Raw genomic sequence first — 24,302 nt, 5'->3', positions numbered from 1 at the left:
ATTCTATAGAAGAAGAATCAGAAGCTTCAGATAGTGAAGATATTTTTAGTGATCATGAGTCTGAATCAGAAGAAGAGTGCCACTCTTCAGAAGACATTCCTTGTGATCAAATTGACTATTTTATAGGAAAGGATAAAAATTAGCTCCAATAAGAGATTTATTTGAAAATTTTGTCGAGAATTGACAGAAATTATATCATGTAGAGAAATACGTGACTTTGAACGAAAAGCTAGAACATTTTCGAAGACGATGCTCCTTTCGGCAGTATATACCTAAGAAACCTGCAAGATATGGTATAAAGATATTTGCTATGGTTGATTCTAGAACTATCTATGCTTTCAACATGGAGATTGACGCATGTCAGCAGCCAGATGGGCCGTGCAAGAAAGTCAGCAGTTCTAGTGAAATAGCAAAGCGCATTCTAGCTCCATTATACAAATCCGAAGATACTTTACCACAGACAATTGGTATACCAGTTATGAATTGGCCAATTTCTTACAAAAAATGATTTGATAAACCACAAAAAAAGAAAAAAATATAATACAGGAGATGTTACATGTGCTCAAGAGAAAAAGACAGAAAATCAAAAACTATATGTGTGAAGTGTAAAAAACATATGTCAAGAGCATTGTAAAAGAGATATTTCATGTATATATTGCAAAATATGTATATATTGTATTTCATGTATATTTTGCTTCTTGGGCCTAATTGATTTCAATATTAATTATACAACTCGTTGTTCATGTAATAATTTGGATTATAATTACATTCACAAATAAAAAAAACATTTCTCATAGAAATCAATGATTCATAGACATCTGAAAAAAATTATCTATTAGTTATTAATTTTAAAATTAGCATTAATTTAAGCTGTTCTATATAAAAAATATTGCAATTAATACAGAATGCATTCTTTTACTGAATTGTAGTAATATATTTAATTTTTAAGTCATTTAATTGCTTGGGGTGTGTTGACACCTCATGCGCGTTCTCGTGTTACATAATACAACGTAATTCACTATTTCGCTAAGTTTCAAATGTAAACAAATACGGCTGCTATGGTAAAAAAATTAGGCTTAGCTGCACTTAAACAACTTTTAAATTTTACTATTGCAAGCAGATTAACTAAAAGCATAAAAACCTTAACCGGAAGATAAGAACAACATAATTCAATCATTTTTAAAGCAAAATATGCACAGTTTACCAACATATATATAAAAACATTTTTTTTTTTTTTTTTTAACTGAGCTCAGGAAGCCGAGTAACAGACTGGATGTATACATATATACACTTCCTTTTTAATAGCTTTTTTTCCATGGAAAACGTAAATATATCAATAACTTTTTTCCATGGATAACGTAAATACGAACCATTTTTTCTTAGAGACTCCTCCAAGCATGAATCCCTCTATCAGGGAGATTGTGTTACGTGCTTTACCTGAATGAATTAAATATCCAAGCTTTCCATTCGTGTTCTTGAATGAAAGGAACAAACTGGCAGTTGCACAATTACACTACTTCTGAACAAAAATTTCACATAAAATCTAATCCGGCGTTCTTTGATCTTTGGTATGTAAGAAACAAATTTAATATTGGTAAACAGAGGGTTTTGCAAAGAAGCTTCCTGCTAGCATGTCGCTATTAAATATAACAGCAGACTCGATTTCATCTTCTTCCATCAAGAAATGACCTTCACCATGACTAAAGTAATTAGTTTTACCAGTTTAATTATTTTAGAAAAATTTCTAGAATATTGTTTTAGTAAAAATCCATCATATTTTAACTTATTCGACCTTTTTCTGCGTCTCAGATATTTAATATATGAGAATGCAAAGTGATTATAAATGATTCATCGGGTTTCAAAATATATAGCACATAAAACAATAAATGATGCATGAAAATAAATCTTCGTACGCATCCAAGTTTTCACAAATTTTTTTCAATGTGACTCCCTCAGCTCACACGATACAGTGCAGTACATCAATGCAGTGTTCGAATTCGATTCTACGAATTCGATCCTCTACGAATGGCCATATAAATGCATTGGTAATGCTATTCTTGACTTCAGACAAATTTTTCATTAGTGGAGAGGGGGTCATGTAAACAGTTTTTAACATGCACCCAAAGAAAAAATGAAGCACCCTTCCGAATACATCCTAAGGTCTAGAGATCGAGGAGGCAGTGCGAACAGCGTTAAATCATCTTCAACGCATTGCTCAATACAGAAGTGGGTGAGGGAGTTCTCCGAATTTTAAATTGAGATATAAACTTGGACTATTCCCCAGTTACTTTCGTGTAACATTCTTTGTTTCACGCGTAATATATTTTGAAATACAGCGTTTTTAAACCCGTTGAGTTATTAACACCCGGTACGTAATTTGAAATAACATTATTTTTGACTTGATAATTAATATATTTATAGAGACATGAGAGTTTTTTTTGGGGGGTGGGGAAGCAGGAGTCATGAAAAATGAGCAACAACGCCTTCGCTGGGAATCGAACCAAGGACCTATGGAATACGCGCCCAGCGTGCTGACGTCTACACTACGAAAGCATGCTAAGAAGGCGGGAGAAGTACCTTATATATTAAGTTAAAAAAATCCTTGTTTGGAATAGGTTTAAAAAAATATCTGATTCATATCAAGAAAAATACATCGAATCTTCTTATAAATCTTCTTACAAAACAGTGACATTCGATTTTGAATGAAACATATATTTTTATTTCCCTGCGTGCAAATAGAAAAGGGAAAGAAGATACTGTGCGCCTTGCGCCTGACAAAATTAAACAGCACACCGTTTACCGTTTAAAGGAATCCTTGAGGGGGGGGGTGATTCAAAGGTAATATTATCTCGTCAAAAGGCTCAGTAGTGGTTTTCCCCATGTATAAAGTGCATATGAGTCAGTTTCACTTAGAAAGTCCACCACGATGGCAACCCTCCCCTCCGGCAGATAAGGACTTTGTCGTAATCATATAAACCAAACCAAGCCAAGCAGAATGGCCCAGCAGCTCGATTTAGCGCTTGTTATAGATGAACATTTCCTTTAGAATTCCGCAATAACGATTGGCGACCGTTGTCGAAATTTCTACTAACGGTCGACGGGATAATACGTAAGTACCGATTCAAGATTTATGATGGGATATCAAAAATGCATCTCTTACACCAAATTTTTCCATTATACTGCATAGTCTAATCAGTGCCGTCTTAACAGTATTATTGACAGCTGGGCAAACCAGGGTACTGGGACCCCTATGAAATCACTCACAGAAATGAAATGTAAATAAAATGTAAATGGACTGGCATGCAGCCCCTATACTCGTGGCGCCCTCAGGTTAAATGCCCAGCTGGTCCGTGTGTTAAGACGTGACCCTGAATCTACCTGTATGAACATTCAGACACCATTCTTTATAGAGTTGAGGAAAATTATTTAACTCGAAGTCTATATTATAATAAATTTGTGAATACATCTCAAATCAATAAACATTGTATTGAAAGTGCAAATTTGTTCACTTTATTGATCGTTAAAGCACGCTAAAAAATCTGACTAGGGCTAGTCACAGTTGCACATTAAACCTGCTTGATAGGGGGTTGCAAGGTTGATTTAAGGGCTGAAAAATAGGTGGCTCTGTCATACATTTACATTAGTAAAAATAGATTGAATTGCTGAAAGAAGAATATCTTTACATTTGCTATCTTTTATGATCTCAATTTCACAATCAATATACTGCGACCAATGTGTTAAAGTCTAGACACAGAATCTCATATCGATATATTTCTGGTTTGATTATCGATAATGTTGCGAGGCTAACAAAGAGAAAAAGCATAGCTATCATTTCTCTAATATAGTATCTAGTATTTTTATCATCACCCAGCCGTCGCACCATCGCCTCCAAACGCAACGGCACGATGTTTCCACGCAGCGTCTTTCATTGTCAATAACGAACTAAGAAATCATGAATAATTCATCGACTGATGTTAATGTCTAAAGACAAATTTCACAAACTTGTTAATGTGTTTGGTACCTTCTACATATAAACTTCACTAAGTTTTTCAATATTTAAGCTGCTTTCCAACAACGCTGATCGAATACGTCATGAGTTACAACACTTATAGATCACGAATTCTTAGTGCCTTATCATCGCTACACAAAGCACTGGACACAAAACATTACATTTAAGACAATAAAAGTACGTAAAATTTACCTTAAACGAAATACTGCTGTACCGAAATTTAGCACTATAAACTTCTGTCGAATTGTAATACTATAATGAACCACTGGATTCCGAAAACTATCACCAATTTTATAACCAGTTTTTTCCTCAGGCAGTTTTATTCCTTAGAGGTAACTGTTAAATTTATGAAGAAAACAAATGCTCTCAGAATATTCGATGGAGGGGAAAAAGGGGGGGGGGAACTCTTGCCTCAACAATAGGATTTTTGAGATAACGGAACTCCTTTATCCTGAATACTGGATTATGGCAAAGCACACAAATGACTATCTGCCTAAGAGAAGGGACCCTTAATTAGCGCATTTGCTTTACACACAGGGAAAACCATATCTACGTGGCCAGTCTATTTATCAAATTTGTTCATGTGTGGAACTATCGTTTTATCCACTGCACGGTTTCAATTATCCTATCACTTCTATTCTTCTTTCGAAAGCATTTCCGTCAATCTTGCTGTTAAACTATTTTCGTTTTCTTAATAATGTGTAATTTAAATAATGCAAAAAGATCAAACAGTTCCTTTTCGTTCCGTTTTTTTGAGATTTTGATTTATATATATGTAATGAAAGCACAATTTTGGAAGCACTGATGTAAAAACACTGAGATGTAGATGCGTAGAAATGCTGATTCATACTTAAAACGTAGAATTCGTAAAGACTAAGAACTCGGAAGTCGAGGCGGCTTTAATTCCATTTTTTTATTTAGATTCACATTTGTGGTCACAATTCACTCCAATTGTGCCTATTTCCAGAAAATTTACATTTTTGATACTATGGCGATAGAAGCGAGCATAGATGATTGCAGCAGCATCTTGCTAGAATGAAAGCGTAAGCGAAAAATGTCGCAGTACTTCAGAGGAAGAAGGAACAGAGTCGAAAAGTTTCCGTTCCGAGTTAGGAAAGTTTTAGTTTACAATTATTTGATTGGGCAAGAGGTATCTGCATTAAGCGTTACATTACATAAGATCGTATGATTAATTTGAATGACACAGCTTAGACTTATAGAGCTATTTTTAAGACAGATGAACTCCCCAAATTAAATAAAAATAAAAGAGGTTATAGCCAATTAAATTTAGAAGTTTGCTTTCATATTTTTATCTTACATTCACTTATGCAATTTAATTTTTTGGAATAATATATTTTTTCATGGTTTTAGATACGTGCACTTAATTTACATATGCTCTTAGAATTTAAATGATATTGTAAATTAGTTCGCAGCAATAATTAATTTTATTTTTATTTTAACAATTAAAATTTCTTAATGAAATTTTAATTTTATATTAGCTTTATATGAAATCAGAATATTTGTTAAATTCAAATTATATATATTATATATATATGTATGTGTGTGTAAGAAAAATAAAAAAATATGTAAAATATAAATTATAATTTAAATTAGCAACGCAAATTAATTTCCCCTCTGTATTCCAAAAATAGTAATCTCTATTTGCACTGCATCATTTCGAGATTAATCCATGTCATATGACTTTTACATAATTCTGATGATGTAAATGGAACTAAAACTCAAACAGCCAATAATTTTACAGCAGTACTAATTATCCAATCAAAATGCACTGAGAACCAAAACTAACTCAGTCCGGATTAAGATTTCATCCTGAACGTAACACACGTGCTCGCTACTCTTCGGGGTAGCTGTCTGCTGCTTCTTCCTTGCTGCAAAGTTATCAAAAATGTAAATCTCTTGAAATAGGCATATATAATGTGGCAAGTTGTTTGTGGCCGCAATATATTTACTGAAAGTAAAATGAAGATTTGCTGTGCCTCGGTTGCCAATCTCCTATTCATTATGGATCAACATTTCTACGCCATCAAAATTCCTGCTGTTTATTACTTCTACGTTTGTTTTTATTATATGTCTGTCTCTGAGTGTCATCTTTCTAATTATATGCAGTAAAGCCTCTTCAAGTTATATTGCAGAGAACAATCGTCAATCCGTTGCATGTTTCTTTCACCAAGTCATATTATTACATATATATATTCAAAATATTTCCGCGCAATATGCTGCTACGATAACTTGGAGAAAGCTGCAACAGATTGGCGATAGTTCTTTGCATTGTAATAACTTCGAGAGGATTTATTACTTACTTAAAAAAATGACACTCGAAGATAGACGTAGCCGTAAATTCCCATATAATTTTATTCCTTGATAAGCAATTCTTAGAACATATATTCTTTTTCATTTAACATCATTATTGTGGGTGCTCAATTTTATACAGATTATATTTTTAGAGCAATGGACAAAGATTAGCGGACGCTAAACGACACATCAGCGAGCGAAGTAGCATCTTAAAGGCAAGATAGCTAGAAACAAATGTTCTCGGTTATCCAATATGCCAGCCTATTTAGAGAAGGTTTAAATTGCGTATTAAGAGAAAATTTCAGTTCTCGAAATTTTGAGGTCAGGTTCCAAATTAGCTCGTTATCAGCGTTTATAAAATGCAGAGTAAGCCATTACCATTTTTAGAATAGAGGGGGGGGGGAAGGTTAAAAGGCTACTGATATTTTAATTTATAATTTTTATTTGCACACTTTTTATTTTACATATATATCAATTTCGGTTCTAATGTTAATTGTTAAAATTTCTGTTTATAAAAAAATTTTCTTTTGCGATGTAATTCGGAAACAGAGATAGGTAGAGTTCAAATATTCTTACGGCTGTTACTAAGTATTTTAATCTTAACTTATATATATATATATAATTAAAAAGTAAAGTGATACTTCGGTTCCTTTGACCTCACAGGGCCTTTTAAGTTTAGTTAGTTTGCCTTTCTTACATTATATATATATAATGATGTAAAGTAAAAATAATTATAACTAGACAAGTAACAGAAAATGAGCAAAATAAAAATTAAAATAATGATATTGAAATGTTAAAACTAAAAAATTATTTTGCATTTGTTAAAATCGTAAAAACTGAAAAATTTTGCAAATCACGTTCTGTAGTCTAAAAAAAATTGGTACTATTCGGTTTCGAGGGCCGTAAAAAATCGCCAAACTATTGTTGATGCCAATGCTGCCAAAAATAATTGCGGCAAGAAAGGAAGTATAATAGTAAATAACTATCTAAGATTGATGTTTTAATTTAGATGAAAGGTAAATTTCCTATAATACTTTTTTATTATTATAATTTATATTTGCTTTAAAAGGCTAAACATGACTGAATGGAAGCATAAGAGTATAAATATTTCAGATCATTATTATAATTTATATAAAAATTGCTAAACATAACTGAATGGATGCCTGCATCGCTATTTCGCTACCGACTTATCGCTAATTCATCTCGTTGGTTGTTCAAACGTAATTTTCTATAATGAATGATGCCTTTTCTTTGAAAATATTCTTGGTAAAGTGCAGAATCGCTCACTTATTTGTTTGCCGCATTTTACAAGGGTAAAAACAATTGGATTTTTGTCAATTTTCTTTTACTTTTTAAGTGAAAATAGGTCGATGTATACATAGATAAAGCCAAGGTTGTGCGCAGTGCCCTTTTTGTGCAATTCTGGGATTTTTTTTAAGTGAAAAATAGGTCGATGAGCACATGGATATTGAGTATGTGCAATTCTTAAAAACGCGTCAAGCAGTGGGTGATTCTGCACTTTACCCAAAATTCTATTGCCGACTTTTCGTCATGGGCAATTCCCAAATTGTTAAATCCATAGGATATTAAAAATGGATTTAAAATCAAAAAAGGATTTAAAAATTAAACTAGTTTTTGAATGGCGTCTTAAGAAATATAGAACTATATAAACTTACGCAATCTGAAATCAGCGCTTAGCTAGATTTGGCGGGCTGTTAAATGGGCGCGTTTGCTAGATTCGGCGCTTCTGCGCGTACATTTTCGCTGCAAATTTTTTACGGCCCTCGAAACCGAATAGTACCAAAAAAAATTTTTTTTTTTTTTTTTTGCTTCTGGAGAATGTTTGATATGTGTAGTAATTTTTTTATTTTCATTTATCATTGAATTATGTACCAAACATAAATCATACTAGAATAGAATTTTAGTATTTCTTTAATAAAATATTTCTCGTATATTCTTTCAGTTACATATAAGAAGATAAATATTTTCCCGAAATATACAAATAAAAAATGCATTTTATTAAATATTAAATGGAAATGTTTATTTGTCTATGATGTCTAACACCCCGCCCATTTGCTTCAATATTTCATTTAATTCTTATGTTACACGCTTATCGTATATTATATATTATTATCATTTTTATTATTTTGATTATATCATTAGCCATGCTTTTTTTTTGCCATTTATTACAATAACTTATTTTCAAATTTGATTTAGTTTTGATGAATGATTTCCTATTGTTTTATAAAACACCTCGAAACCTCTTCGAGGAGTTCATTTGTTTCAATTCCTAGATTTCTTGTGTGGTAGAACGCAAAATATTACCACTAGAAGGAAATATTTCTGCAAAATATTACCACTAGAAGGAAATATTTCTGTCAAGCCTCCTGAGCAAGAGTTTTAATTAAATTCATACACAACTACTTATTTATTTATTATTTCTATAATTTTCTTTTTTTGTTAATATTAAATAAATATACAAGACTCCACGTGGCATTCATAAATAGCAAATTCTTTTTTTAACATTTGGTTCTTTTCCATTTTGAATATGTTATTTTGCATGTAAAATTTTATTTAAGAAATATAAAGTTTGTTATTTTATGTTAATATCCGAGAATAATTCTAAAAACTAGCAAGCTTTTTTAAATTTAACATTAAATTTTTCCAAGTGTTAAAATAAGATCTGCATACCGCGATTAGATTGTGATTTATTTTTAATCTTATGAATTTTTTTTATTTATTTATTTATTTTAATAATTTATTTCTCTAATTTTGTAATGTTAAACTGCAATCTGAAATGCACAGGCTGCAAATTTTTATTACTACTTAATGACATAATATGTACTTTTTCCTAGCTATCAAAAATAATTCCCAGGGCTTTTTTTTTTTTTTTTTTTTTTCTAAAAGTAATTTTAATTTTTCCGAAAATGCTCCGTTCTAGTTCAAATTAAATGGTTCTGCGGCGATAACTATTTCTGCTATTCTTCGTTGACTTCCATTCTGATGCTGTACATAAATGGGGATAAAACAGCCATTTATAGCAACCCTATCTCGCCAAATGTTACGTAGAGTTGCGGCGACATTATCTCTAGCATTCTCATTTCATACGGCACAGCAGAATTCGAGGGTGAAAGGGGTGCGCTTTTTATTCTCCTAATATTTTTTTACCTAATATTAATTAAAGTACTCTTAGACATAATTTGTAGTGTGCTTTGCCCTAATTAAATAAACCAAACCAAAACCAAACTAGACATAATTTCAGTTTCTAAAATACACTATGTTAAATGTCAAGAAAATAATTACAATAATTTTATTACTAGGACAAACTTTTGTAAGCAAAGAATTTTCATTGAAATAAAAAAGAATATTGCAATGATATAAATATGGAACTAAAAATAAATAATTTAAGATATCTTACCTGATTCGTCCAAACCCACTGTTTCTGCTTCCGCCTCAGAGTCAGTATTTCGTGCAGCCTTGGAACTTAAAATTTTGTGCATTTGATTAAAAAATCTGAAGTTTATTTTGCTGTTAGCACCAACGACTTCTAGTTTTTTTCTTTGAATACGGTATTCCCTCCGCAGGGCTTTGATTTTTGTCTTTATTTGAAGAGAATTCCTCGAAATTCCTAACTTTGACAAACTTTTACAAATCTCTTTATATACTTCTGTATCTCTGACAGTCCCATCCAGTCTTCCTTGGATGACTTCAGATCCCCAGATTCTAAGCAAAGCTTCCGTTTCATTCCAAGTCCAACGGGAAGAGGTTGGTATTGCTTCAGCCATCTTGTGTCAAAGGAGAGTGCGAAGAGAGTGACGCAGTGCACGCTGGGTAAAATGCCTCTTTCGCCTTGCATCTACCCTCCAATGGGAAGCCTTCGATGCTGTTTCGTATTCTGTCGGGAAGCTTCGAAAAACCAGTCTTCGCTACTGCTTCCCCTGCTTCAACTATGGCGTGCTCCAGAAGAAAGAGCACAGTCAGGGGGGAGGGAAGTTCGGAATCATTCGTTTGAAAGCTCGTGTTGTTTTCGTAAATGCTTGAAAGAGTGCAAGTTCTCAAAGTAGGGATCGCTTAAAAATTATCGATTATTACAAAGATTTTTAGTTTTGATTTCCATATGTTTGTTTTTTAAAAAATAGCTACAGGTTTTTATTTCCTTAAATATCCTTACAAGCATTTGCTTCTACTTCCATTTACAAAGCTTCTTAAAATAAAGAGGAAAATTTTATAAAAACGGTTAGGAGAGTTAAAACAAACTTTTTGTGTTGAAGAGTAAAAACTGCAATTAATAAAACACTGACTCCGGTTTGTAGTTAAAAATATCAATTAAATATTAAATATTTATCAATTAAAAAAGAGTAACATAAAAAAAAATATATATTAGTAAATCTGCGGAAAGCGATTAGTTAAAGCAAACTTTTTGTGTTGAAGTGTAAAAACTGCAATTAATAAAACACTGAATGCGGTTTATAGTTAAAATACATACCTTGTGTATGAAAAACTCGCTGTTATATTTTTAACAGTTATGTTTAGAAATTTACTATTGAATGCTATTTTATCCAAGATGGAATGATCAATTAAAAAAAAGAGTAACATAAAAATATATATATATATATTAGTAAATCTGCGGAAAGCGTTTCGAAGTCAATTTATAGCTATGTGAAAATGATTTTGATCAGTAAATTAGTTTTCGTATAGCTCTGTTACCCATATGAAATATCAGATTTTAATTTTACAGAACCCTCCCACCTATAATTTTCAAACTAGTTCCGTAAAGTCTAATCCTAGTCCCATTCTAATTAACTTATTTTAAGAAACTTTGTAATTTTATGTGCTTAACTCTAATGAATATTAAAAGAAATAAAGCATGAATCACATTTTTATAAAGCCCTTGTAAATAGTATTACATATTGTTTTATACCTGTCCACTCAAAAATACATCTAGGTAATTCACTGTTTTTTATAACTTAGTTTTAGGCTATGTGTGGATGTAATATCCCCCCCCCCCTTGATTTTATATATATATATATATATTATAAATTTTACAATTCTTGTATTGTAATTTTCAAAGTTTACTCATGGGGAGAGGGGAAAACCATTTTCATATAGTAGCTTCAGTTTGCGTAGCGTCGAGGTGCAGTTTGCATAGCGTCGAGTCATTATATTCATCGCATTTGACATTTTTCAATGTAGAATGGTTTGCTGAAGAATTTTGAACATGTAAAGTCATTAGGTTACTTTTAAAGTAGGAGTGATGAAAAAATTAGCAACGCCCTCGCCGGAAATCACACCACGGACCTCTGGAATACGCGCCCAGCGTGCTGACTACTACACTACAAAGGCATGCTAAGAAGGCGGGAGAAATACCTTATATACTTCCCCTTTTAAAGGGCGACTGGAGTTTTTAGGGGAGACAGTCGCCAATAACTGGGTATGGAGAATCATCTTCCTCCCTCCTTTTAGTTCGGGCACCACTGTAGGGTCATTAGGTTATTTTTGAAGCAGAAGTGATGAAAATTGAGCATCGCCCTTGCCGGGAATCGAACCACGGACGTCTGGAATACACGCCCAGCGTGCTAATCACTATACTACGAAGGCTAAGAAGGCGGGAGAAATACCTTATAAACGTTTATTTCAATAAAAAAAAATTCCACGAATTTCATATTTATTTTCAATTAGCATATAAAATCATGTTCTGCCAAAATAAAATTTACTGGTTGACAGACCAAGAACAGGAAGACTATGTAGAAGCAACATTTATCACCCATGCGTCCTTGTGCATAACCGATTTTCAAAATGTTTCATGGCCCATTAGCAGCCGAACGGTAAAGTCGTTTAACACTGCTAGTTCGGTCCGAGGTTCGAAACCCGCGAACGAACTGGTATTTCCGTGGTTTCCCCATGTGTATACCAGTCAGTTTTCCTTCACAAGTCCTTCACGAAGACATCCCTTAGGCGAGATGGCCCTCGAGGATTTGCCGTAATCACATAAGCCAAAATGTTTCATTTCGCAAAGTATAAAACCTTCGATTTGTTTATCAAATTTAATCAATCCTTTACTGATTAATAAACTCAGCTAATTTAAAGCAATAAATGCACTTCTTAAGAATTTTAATCGTTATTTTATTTTCGGTAAAGTATCTAATCGATATAAAATTTATAATCTGGCCGACTGACAATTTTTATGAACATTTGCAGCTTTATTGTAATCAGTAAAATATTTTTCTAACGCTGCTCGCTCTGTAACTATACAAACAATATATATATATATATATATATATTTTTAAATTTTATTATTAGTCCAAAGGGGCTTTGTCCCTCAGGGACTATTTTTTTGCATCGATTGCGATTTTGCATCGAATCACTCTGAATGTCCGTTTCACTTTTCAAACTGTTGCCACCAAATATTATCGCCCTGTATTATATTTGAAGGAATTAAATAATGAAGAATCAGCATAAATGTGTATATGTTTCTCCCATTGTGATAAAACAACGGTACCTAGAGCCATCCAATTTTGAATGTCTTAATCCTACAGAAAATATGAGCATCTGGAAACCTAAATTTCCAATTTAGAATTTGTTTTATTATCGATTTCATATTTTGTAAAACTTTTAATAAATTTTTGATTAACAAACTCAAGGATTTCAAAGCGAGCAATGGCAACATTTTTATCTCCAGCGCATGAGACTGTGTATCGGGAATTTTAAAGATATGCTCAATTTAAAATTATTTTGCGATATTGCTCTTGAACTGAATTTCATGGTTTAAGTGCGAAAACGTGATATTTAATAAATAATGGTAACACAAAACGTTAAAAAAACGCCCCATTGGACGTAATTTGAAATCTGAAACCTTTCAGATTTTCTTTCTTTTATCGTGAATATTTCAGATTAAATTTTTTTCAGATTGGAACCTATTAGTTTTGAAAGTCGAAAACGTGTTTCTAAATACAATTTGCATAAAATATATTTCGAAATTACCTTTTTAAGTGCTATCATTCATATAACAGGAAAATAATATGTATATTGCTACCTAAAAGAAGTTAAATTTTGATTTTTATTACACTTATCTCCTAAACTGTTATATAAATGTCTTATGACTTAATTCCTAAAAATACCAAATGAAGAGGACAGAAACGATATAATAAAAATCAATAGTTACATAGTTTAAACGCGAATGCACTAATAAAAAGTAAAAGAGAAAGAAAGAAAAAGACACAAATTTAACCCTTTTTTAATAAAACCATTTTATAAATAACCATAAATTTCCGTATCAGGTATAATTTTTTTTTGGGGGGGGGTACTGTCAATACCAAAAAATGGATCTCCTCGAAGCCAAAATTTTATTTTGTATGAATTACATAACTTTTAATTGTTTTCTCACATCACACAGAATTTTTTTATAAATCTGCTTTCTGCTTTTGGTTTCATCTACTGTATTCTTCTTATCCTGCATAAATTTGTGTTGACGTTGATGATTAATAAATAAGCATTGTAAGGATTATGTTAATTTTATTAAATTTTTAGTTAAACTTTCTTTCCTATCGCTTCTTAGTTTCAACTTACAAGTTCCGGCCAGAACGTAGTTTTAGAATCCCGTTTGAATGCAAATGAGGATGAGCGGTATTTAACAGCGAAGTTTTACTGTCGTTAGTCAAAGAGAAATTCTGACTAGCACGCGTTCGCCTTTTCAGGCTACTCTCTCTCGTAAGCTATTATCACGCTCGGCCGTACTTTAGGCCCTTGATAGCTTCGCAGTCAGTTAGCGTTTTAAGAGGCCAACTCCGTTAGAACCTTGATAGCTTCAGCTATATCTTTTTAGTTAAGATTAGTTAAGTTTTAATTCTTAGTTTCCTAAGTTCAAGCCCGAGTGTCGGATTTATTGTAAAACCCCAAAGACGGAAAAACTTTAGTTGGAATAATAAAGGGTTATTTCACTCTTCTCAGTTGTTGTTTTCTACCCCACGAACTCAAGCGATTATTCGCTTACTAGTTCTTAAGATTCTTTATATTCAACTGTAACTTAAATTACACAGAACAGAATCTTTACAGCATGTATACTTCAAACTCATGATTTTGAAGCAGACATTTTATTATTTCTGTTTAGAAGTAAAATTGATTTAATTTGTTTATAAAATATGTATTTATCATTAAAGAATAAAATGACAGTAAAAGTAGATGAAAACGAAAGGTTTTTGGTAGTTATTCAACGCTAAAATTATCTGTTTAGAACGTATTGCTTCCTTTACTGAGTAGAATCAGTACCTTCAATAAATACATACCTAAACATATTATAGGGTAAATGTAATTATTCTTTGAATTTTACTGTTTCATGTTTATTTTCACTACTATAGCGATACTCAGGCGCTCTTCTCAATATTCAACTTTTCAGTCACATAGAATAGAATACACAAAATATATCATATATTCTTCTATTTCGCAACTGTAGTTACTTTTAAAAATTGAAACGATAATGAATCCCTCTTCTTTTCCTTTTCTGTTGTTTCAGTATTTTAAGCTATTTACCTACATTTACCAAAAAATAATGCATACCGGTATGCATTATTTTTGGTAAATGTTAATTTAAGGTAATTAATAACAAATGTATAGCAAATGGGTAAATATAGAAAATAATTATAGGGGAACTATTAAATTAGTTGGTCACGTATTTCAGGAAACACAGCAAAATTTACATGAAACATTGGTGAATATTTTAACGTCAGTAAAAATTAAATCACAATATTAGGATAATATTTTGAATATACATACATATCTCTTTTAATCTCGGTAGAGGAACTTCAAAGATCAACAAAATCTTTCTATTTTTGTTGAGAATAAATGACTTCTTTCCACTCTTAGCTTTACGGGGGGGGGGAGAAGTATTCTTATTTTGATTATTCCCATAATAAAAAATATATTTCACTAAACGGATTAATTTTTAAGATTTCCTAGTGGGCATTTTTTATCCAACATAGTTTTAAATTGCTTTCGCTTTCTGTTATCAGTTTACTGAATTACATTGCTCACTCCAGAGTTATGGAAATGACACTGAACCTGTCTAAAACGACTCCTCAGGATTCCAGATGATTTATTTTTTTTATAGAGGTGGTCCCTTTAGAGAACATGACTATTGTTGATGGGGATTTTCGATTTGCGTTATAGTCTAGCCTTTCTTAAAACTCTTGGTGTCTTTGAAAGAAAAAACTAAGTAGTGAATAATGTAGCAAAAATGCAAAACTAAGAAACAATACAGTACATTGTGCCGAGTTAATATGACTTCTTGCCTCAGAATTACACTAAAAACCTTTAAAAAATGAGGTAAAAAGCGAGACTGTATTCAGTTTCGTTACAAGAAGAGTAATTTTAGCGATGTTATTAAAAGAAGCGTTTGTGGGCCCTAAATTAGTAAGCATACTTCCTTCTCCTTCCCACACATGAAATTACCATCAACAGGACTAACTAGGCATCTACCACTCCCACTAATTCGGAACATCTTAATAGACACATTTTGTTTGATTTTTATCCGAAGCCAGGCGAGGGTGCCCACGTCTGACTTATACATTCTTAGATCTCCAATTTGTGTTTAATTATCTCTCCCAGTGGGAGATTAGTATTTAGTATTAGAATGTAAACATGCCATATATGGACGTAATCTCAGCTTGCGTTTTAATAGTTTAGTGTGCAGTTGCTAAACAATCTGACACATTCTTTTCTTTCTTTTTCTTTTTTTTTTTTTTAAAGGAAAGAAAGAAAAAGAGAGAAAAAAAAAAAAAAAAAGATTGCGGGTAAACGATTTTTCATCCGTCAGATTTTAAAGACAAAAAAAGACAAATAAAAGTTTAATTATCACGCATGATGGTAAAAACTTGTGCTGCCATCTATAGAAGAATAGAGTAAATAATAATATTTGAATAACCAGACGAAATTGAAGAAATAATTTAATGAATATCAAAAGGTACTATTTAGCTCCAAATATATTCAGTGTACTCTTTGGAAAGTGACATATTTTGATGTTACTGACAGAAATTTACCTCGCTAAAGTATTTTCAAACCTTGCTACTTGTTTACGTAGGGATTTCTAGTCTAAATTCCAAGATTCTATTCAAAAATGTTACTCTGTTTAGAAAATTTATAATTATTCCATTTTTTTCATGACATCATTCTATTCTAGTATTAAAATAAAGTTCATGTTATACAGTTACTGATTGATTGTTTGACTGATTCTTATTTATTTATTTATATTTTGATAAATAATAGTACTTTTTTGCCGACGCGAATTCAGTAAAAAACAAACCTTCTAACCGTTGAAAAATTATTATTAAAAAGTATTAATATTGTTTGAATGTGACTGGATTATAATTAAAATTTTTTACGAGTGAAATACAGTAAATTCTCACCTCTGTAAATTTTTATAAAACTTCTGTTGACAAAGTAATTTTTTAAATGTTGCCATTCAGGCAGTATAAGTTTTGTAAACGCAACCTTTATTTAATTTCAGTCTATGATATAGTTTTTTTACGCTTATGTAAAAAAATGAAAACATTAAAATTTAGCATGAAGCTCTTTGTATCAAATTTCAAATTTATTCTCTATAAAAATTATAATTTTATTTATATATTTATTTTCTTTCATGAATTTATTCTAATTTTATATAATTTTATTTTCAGATCGTTTGAACTGACTACAATGCAACACAACTCTTCATCAAAAAATTTGAACTCTTCTGTGACTATTGAAATGCATGAATAATAGAATCACGAAATGGGGAAAAATGTTTATTACTTGATTTTCATAATAACCGTCTGAAAAGACATCCAATGACTGTTGAATTGTTGATAATCTTGGGTTTGACGTTGCTTCATAAAACTTACTGAATACCATGTACAAAGTTTGTGCCAAAATTCAATAGAAGTCTATGTAATGGAAAAGTAGTGCTTATAATTTATAGCTAGAAGTCTGCATGCTTTATCCTTAGCCATGAAGAGTTTTCATTCTCAGTCCTCATTACCTCATGGTATGTTTATTTAACATTTTCCTGAAGTTAAGTGACTTATTTTCCCACATGTATTAAATATACTTGATTTATAAACATTCATTTATAGGGTAAATAATTTAGTAGCTTACATTGATTTTAATAACCAAATAAATTGTTTAATATTTGATATGATCTATGACTGTTTTAATAATGTATTGTTTCTGCTATTTTTCCAGTTTATTTAGATGCCCCTGCCAAACGCAATCTAGTCAAAGTAGCCAGAAGTGATGGTGAAACAAATGTACATAAACGCTATTCTAGATCTAGTACAGATGGTTACTATAAAGCGAAAAAACTTAAGCCTAATATAATCTCAAATTCCATTCAAGAGCTCAACTTTAAGGGGGATGGACTGGTGCCGCCATCTAATGCTGATTATTCAAAGCAAACACCAATTCGATTTTCTAGCCAAGATGACCTGTGGAAATCTATAAAATCAGTTTATGACTTTCTTATGGATCGTGATCTAATAGAAGTGTGCCAGGTATGTCTAACTTCCCTTTTTGTTCCCAAGTTATGACATTTTTTTTTTCAAAATTTCCTTTCGGTTTAGATATTTATTTGTTATTTTCTTTAATAATTAACTTGTTTGTGGATTAAAAAGGAAAAGTCAGTGCTTAGAGATTGTTGTCAATGTTTCCATACTTTATAATTTATGTTCTTATCCTTAACCATCTTTTTTAATTAAATATTGTATTTTCAAGAGTAATTTTTATTTGAATTACTATCATTTAATTTTACTCTAATTGTATATAAATGTTCTTCAAAAAAATTTTTTTCTGGTGATTAAATGTTTAAATAATTAACACTTTATTCCAGTTTTTTAGAAATAAATATGACTTATATTAATGCTTCAATTATATATATGTATGCATTATTAATTTTATATTATTTTATTATGCACATATTTGCATTAATTTTAGAAATAAATGAGACTTATATTATTTAGAAATAAATGAGACTTATATTATTTAGATAAAATAGACTTATAACAGTATATACTGAAACAACATACCAAATGTGCCTAATACGTTAATGAACGGAAATGCTGTGGGGCAATAACTGAATAAGATATCTCTTCAGATCCAGTTTAATTTACTTTATGTGTGCTTACATTCACGGCAACTATGGATAGCGTAATGATAGCATGAATAATATTAAGCACTTTAAAAAGTTATTTAGATATTAATTTTAGTGAAACACCCATATTCAGTTTTCAGACTTCATTCGCCTTTATTAAAAATAATGAGAAGACATAATTAGAGAATACATCTGATAAATTTACATCAAAACAAAAATTAACTTCAGTGTGACTTGTACGTGCCCTTTAAACACAAGTTCAGCTTTTATAATTTTTTAACAGCATCCATTTTTACTTCTTTGTACGAAGTAAAAACGAAGTATTGTAATCGCAAAAAGTTTCAGGCAGCATATTTCAACGAAAATATCCATTTTGACCGCTATCGAATGCAATTTAACAATGTTTTTGTGTGACATCTGTACGTAAGGACAGAATAAAAGATTCTGTTCCTCCAAAAAAATTATAAAACTGCTTTGAAATGAATTCTGAAGAGAAGTTTTTGTGGTGTCTGTACGTACGTACGTATGTATGTATCTCGCATAACTCAAAAACGAGTAGCCTCAGAACGTTGAAATTTTGTATATAGGACTACTATAACATGTAGATGTGCACCTCGTATTTTGGTTGCAATCGGCCGCACCAAACGTATATAAATATATTTATATATATATAAACTCTATTATCCGGCTCAGTGACCTCAGTTTCTTTACGCTTATATGTTTGTAAATTGTGCCTTTTTTGCTTTAAAAATTATTGAATTATGTTGTTCTTATCTTCCGGTTAAGGTTTTTATGCCTTTAGGAAATCTGCAAGCAATATTTGTAGAATTATCAACAATTTAAAAGCTGTTTAAGTGCGTTTAAGCCTAATTTTTAAATAACATGGCGGACATGTTTGTTTACATTTCAAACAGCAGAAAAGCAATTTTTCGAGGAAATAAGTGTTTAAGATTTACTTCGTAATTTTTAATGTAGATATTTTGAGTTTTTATGTATTTTTGCCTTCTCTCGAAGTGAGAACTGAATTAATTGAATCAGAAATACTGAATCGTCTGTGAAAAACTGTTTCTTTTTTGTTTTATTTCCTTAATTTCTTGTATACATCGTTCTAGATTTAGTATTTGAATAGAACATGTGGCAACGCTTAGGTAATTCTTTAAAAGATATAAATTTGTGCATTCTGAGTTTATAATATGATTGTTACGCTATTATAACGCTGTTAAGTGAAGCTAGTGCCAGAGTGTCGCTATGGTAAACAAATATAGTGAATTTTAAAGAGTGCATTTATTCTATTGTGGTTTATGCGCTATCGACGAAGTACATTTAATTCAATCAAATAAGTTTAAACGAAATGCAAGAAAAAATGCGTATAATTTAATATTCCTAAGAAAGTCATGTGGTGTACACATCAGTTGTTTTTTAATTATTATGCACTGTATTAAGCTATACTGTCACCATTCGTAGATGTTCTTCTGAGTATTTTAAAATGTCGTATTAATTATGAAAATCAGTTTCATGTTTCATCGCTAGATGGCTCTGATATCGTCAATGCATTATCCTAAGGCTACAATAATAGCGAAAAAAATTCTGCCTTTGTTTCATATGTTTTCAAATGCTCAAGGCATCTCGTTAGAAAGAATGAATATCGACCAATTAATTTTTTCTCCTCTTGATATTAAAGTTTTATGGTGTAAACCTTTTAACAAACAAAATCTAATTCATTAGCTTAAGATGAATATAGTTAGCAAGACTGGATTTAACCATTAAGCACTGTAAGCACGTGCTCATCACGGAAAGGGGTGACATAAAAAAGTTCTTAGGTAATCAAAAAAGGGGACACCAAAAATTTTCCCATTTCTGGTGTTACCATGTAATGCATGGTGCAGCTAAACCAAAACCAAAAAAGAGAGAAGGAATGGAAAAAAAAAAAAAAAAAAAGCGTAAACATATGTAGAGGCAACTAAGTCCAAAACACTCGCCCTGATGATTAGTACTGCTAATTGTTTTAACCTGATGATTACCTACCTTATACGCTATATAATGTTCAGTGCATCATTATAATGAAAATATACAAAAGAAATTTGGTTAAAGTTACCAAAAAATTAATTACAGAAGTTCCATTAACTAGTTATAAGAAACATAAAATTATGTAAAACAGTTTCAGTTACAAAATGAAATTTTACGTGCATTAATATTGTGCTTCAGACTTTTATATTTCCTTTTTGGTAATTCATTTAATATATTAAGTAAAGTAAGTAAGTAATAATAGTAGATCAAGTAATTAAGTAAGTTTTAACTAGATTCTATTGACATTCCACAGAATGTTATATAAGAAAATGACACGTTATTTTACAAGAGATATTAAATAAGGGTTAAATGAGAATAATTGTTGGTTGAGTTTTCAAGCTATTCTCTGACATATATGTGCTTGACAAATGGCAATTTGCATCAGGACTGCTCTTTGGGGATCGAGCGCCTGCGTGCAATTTTTTTTTTTTTTTTTTTTTGTTGGTGCGCCTAAAATTTGCGCACCAGAAGCGGATGATTTCTGATCATCAATAACAAGTGGCTTATATTAAGCTTGATATTTCTTAGGGATGGATTCTGAGTAGAACAAATTTCTTAAAGATCTACTAGTTTTCCCTTTTCTACGTCCGTTTACAGTCGGCTGGTTTTTATATTTGGCTCTGGACAATTTTTTGTTCTTGCCCCGCCACTCATTTCTAAATAGGGTAAAAAATTTTTTAAATTATCCATTTGTGATGTGTCAGCACTCTCGACAAGACAACACCCAGGTTTCACAATTATGCAGTTATTTTGTTTATTTTTATTAATATAATTTAGTTAGAAAAATAACTTAATGTATTTCCCTAAATATTAATTTGTAATGCATATTCACTTGTAATACTTTATTTAATGTCTAACAAAAACAATTTTGAAGATAAGAACAATTTCGCGCGAATACAAGATTACTCACTATGACAACCAAACGGAAATAGGTCAGAATTGCAGTGTCTTAGAACAGTGCCTCCTACGAAAAGTTGGCACCACACTCTGCATCCTTCCGGGAGAGTTGTAGGGATAAACCGCCCAATGACATTCGCGTCTACTAAGTACTACTCACAATTAAGGGGGTTCATAATTCCCTTTCGTGTTCCCTCAACTGCGAAATGTATTGAAATATTAGCTCGGAAAAAATTCCTTTGTACTCCCTAGTCTCTTATCTGAAAATTAAAAAAAGCGACCCAGTAGAGGGAAAGGCTTAAAATCAGTAGTTATCTTTGCAATCCCAGTTGGAGGTAGAAATGCATTCCTATTTCGGTCTTTTTTGGCCTTTGTCCAAAAGCAAGCTCCAAAGGCAAAGTTCCACATTTGGCCTACGGACAAAAAATGGCCTTTTGAACAAAAAAGTCATTATATAATGTATTTGTCCTTTGCACAAGTAACAGGATACAGACCGAATTTGGTGGCCCTACATTTTAGCGCCTGCGTATAGGCATTCGCTGCATACCTGCCAGGAACGGCCCTGATATGTATCCTTTTATTTCCGTGATCATGGCAATTTCCATATCGCAGTATGAAATACAAGTTAGGCTTCAGGGGGGATTTATAATATGGAAGAAACCTCAAATCATAGCCCGCGGGCCATATTTTCTTCACCAAACATTTCGGGGGCCAAGAAGGTTGATAAATGAAAAGTCAGTTTTATGTTAATTAAAAAATATTTTATTTATACTAAAAAGAAAACTTTAAAATATTCGTAATATATTAATGAGAACAATGTGGCCGTAATTGTTTAACAACAATATCTTTTATGGCCACATCAATATTTGTTGTGGCAAGTCTAATTATATCTTCAAGAGTGGAATCTTTCACACTGTTTCTATATTTTGACTTTATATATTTCATATCGGAGTATGCACGCTCGCATCCAAACATTGATACAATTTGAAGTCCAAAAATCTCTCAATTTTGGATATTTCTCTTTATCTAAATATTTGAAGATTCCTATTCCAGTTACTCCACGAGATGTAAAAAATGGGTCAGCCTGTAGGTCGCATAATTCTATTTGATATTTAAGATCACGGAGTTGATATCAATATTGATTGGATCACAAAATAAATCAATAGACGGTTAAAAAATCATCAAATTGAGAAAATCTTTCATTGAAATCTGTAATTAGCATATGCAATTTTGGTAGAAATATTTTAAAATTCTCTTCTATATTACATTCCTTCATTTCTTCATAGATCTCTTTGCAAGTTTTAAAATGAAATAAATTATTTTGCTCCAAATTAAACCTTAACAATTTTAATTTTTTTCTAAATTCAGTAACATATTTTTAAAGGCAACACACATTTTGATCTTGTCCTTGCAAGGATTTATTCAAAATATTTAAATAATTTGTAATGTTCGTTAGGAAAGCAAGTGAATAAATAAAATTTTTATCAATTAAATTTGATGTCAAATTTTCATCGACGGCAATTTCTGTGAGAAAAAGATGAACTTCTTTTCGAAGTGTACAGAATCTTTTCAAGCACTTTACAGCACTTAACCAACGAACGTTACTATGTAAAAGCAGATCTCCATACTCAGTTTCCAATTCATCCAAAAATGTTTTAAATTTTCGGTGTGTAAGAGAACGATTTCCGCCGCGAATTAAATTAGTAATTTAATTGTCCATTATGTCTTTTAGTTGTAGGGATAAACCGCATAATGCCTCCTGATGGATAATACAGTGTAACTTACGACGTTATTTCTTCCTTTTGCAAAAGTCCCCGCGAGCCCAATATTTTTGCTCGTCATAGCTCTAGCACCGTCGGTTGCAATAGCAGTGCACTTGTCAAATCCGCCATACTGCTCTACTGAACATTTTAATTGTTTGTAAATATCTTCACCTTTTGTTGTTCCGCGTAATGATTGTAATTTTAAAAGTTCTTCTGAATAATTATAGTTTTCATTTACAGTTCTTATAAAGATATTGACTTGTATCGGAAATGTCTGTGCTTTCATTCAGTGCTACCGAAAAATAGCAGCAACTATTGATTAGGTTTTCTAATTTATTAGTGACATGCATGCTAATCTCGTTTACACGTCGGCTTATAGTCTGGTGAGAAAGTGACACTGTTTGAAATTTTCTTACCATTTCGTTGTCATTAAATGCTTGAGCCATTTTTATGTCCCATTTTTTAATGAATTCTCCATCCAAAAATGGCTTTTTTGCCTTTACTATTTTTAAACAAACTTCAAACAATGCAGCTACATACAGATACTTCTTGAAATTTTGGTTCTTGATTAAAATAAATCGTTTGATGATCCAGCTGCTTTTTCATTTTCCCCTAGTGGTATTTTCATGTCTCGCGTGTACGAATGATACTTTTTTTCATGCATGGAAAGATAATGGAGCTTCAAGTTATATTCTTTACACACAGCTATGATTTGTAAACATTCCAAACACTGTGGTTTACCATTCTTGTTCAGAATAAATAAATAGATTATCTCCCAGCGATCTTGAAATTCTCGATTTTCGAGGTCTATTTTTCTTTTATTAGTAGCCCTCATATTCAATAATTATTTTAATTAATAAATAAATATGAAATTATGTTAATGATATTCTAACACAGTCACCCCTCAACAAATTCTAGACAAGACTGCACTCGCACGATTGCATGAATCAACCAAATAGCGCAGGGTAGTGTACGCACCACGTGCGCCAACCATAGATAAACAACAACCAACCACAAATATAATACGTGGCGCCAACGTTGAGCCAACCATCATCAGACGTTAAACGGATTGCTGCTGTATTCAGCCAGGTTAAGTGAAGTTACGCAAACTAAATAGTCCCTACTTTAAATTCAAATT

General features: G+C 31.5%; 2 protein-coding genes across 4 annotated transcripts in view; one reads left to right on the top strand and one right to left on the bottom strand.

The window, feature by feature from the left end:
• Nucleotides 1–24,302, top strand: part of LOC146998652 (uncharacterized) — a 464,415-nt gene that overhangs the window by 400,101 nt on the left and 40,012 nt on the right. Inside the window, exons 4-5 of the mRNA XM_085811452.1 lie at nt 16,990–17,336; nt 17,534–17,841. Of these exons, the coding sequence (XP_085667578.1) occupies nt 17,300–17,336; nt 17,534–17,841 (345 nt within the window). The 5' untranslated portion in view covers nt 16,990–17,299. The remainder of the gene's footprint in view (nt 1–16,989; nt 17,337–17,533; nt 17,842–24,302) is intronic.
• Nucleotides 1–24,302, bottom strand: part of LOC118198515 (uncharacterized) — a 63,234-nt gene that overhangs the window by 24,026 nt on the left and 14,906 nt on the right. The window contains exon 1 of one of the 3 annotated variants that reach the window (XM_035370209.2): nt 9,741–10,125. The exons of the other annotated variants lie outside the window; for them this stretch is intronic. Within the exon in view, the coding sequence (XP_035226100.2) occupies nt 9,741–10,107 (367 nt within the window). The 5' untranslated portion in view covers nt 10,108–10,125. Of the gene's footprint in view, nt 1–9,740; nt 10,126–24,302 lie in introns of those variants that run through there. 3 annotated transcript variants of the gene reach the window in all.

Source organism: Stegodyphus dumicola, chromosome 2 (genome assembly GCF_044657685.1).
Source record: "Stegodyphus dumicola isolate Sdum_Otavi_A_Nest chromosome 2, ASM4465768v1".
Taxonomy (NCBI): Eukaryota; Metazoa; Arthropoda; class Arachnida; order Araneae; family Eresidae; genus Stegodyphus; species Stegodyphus dumicola.
The sequence above is the reverse complement of the archived record's forward strand: the minus strand, read 5'-3'. Positions and strand labels throughout refer to the sequence as shown.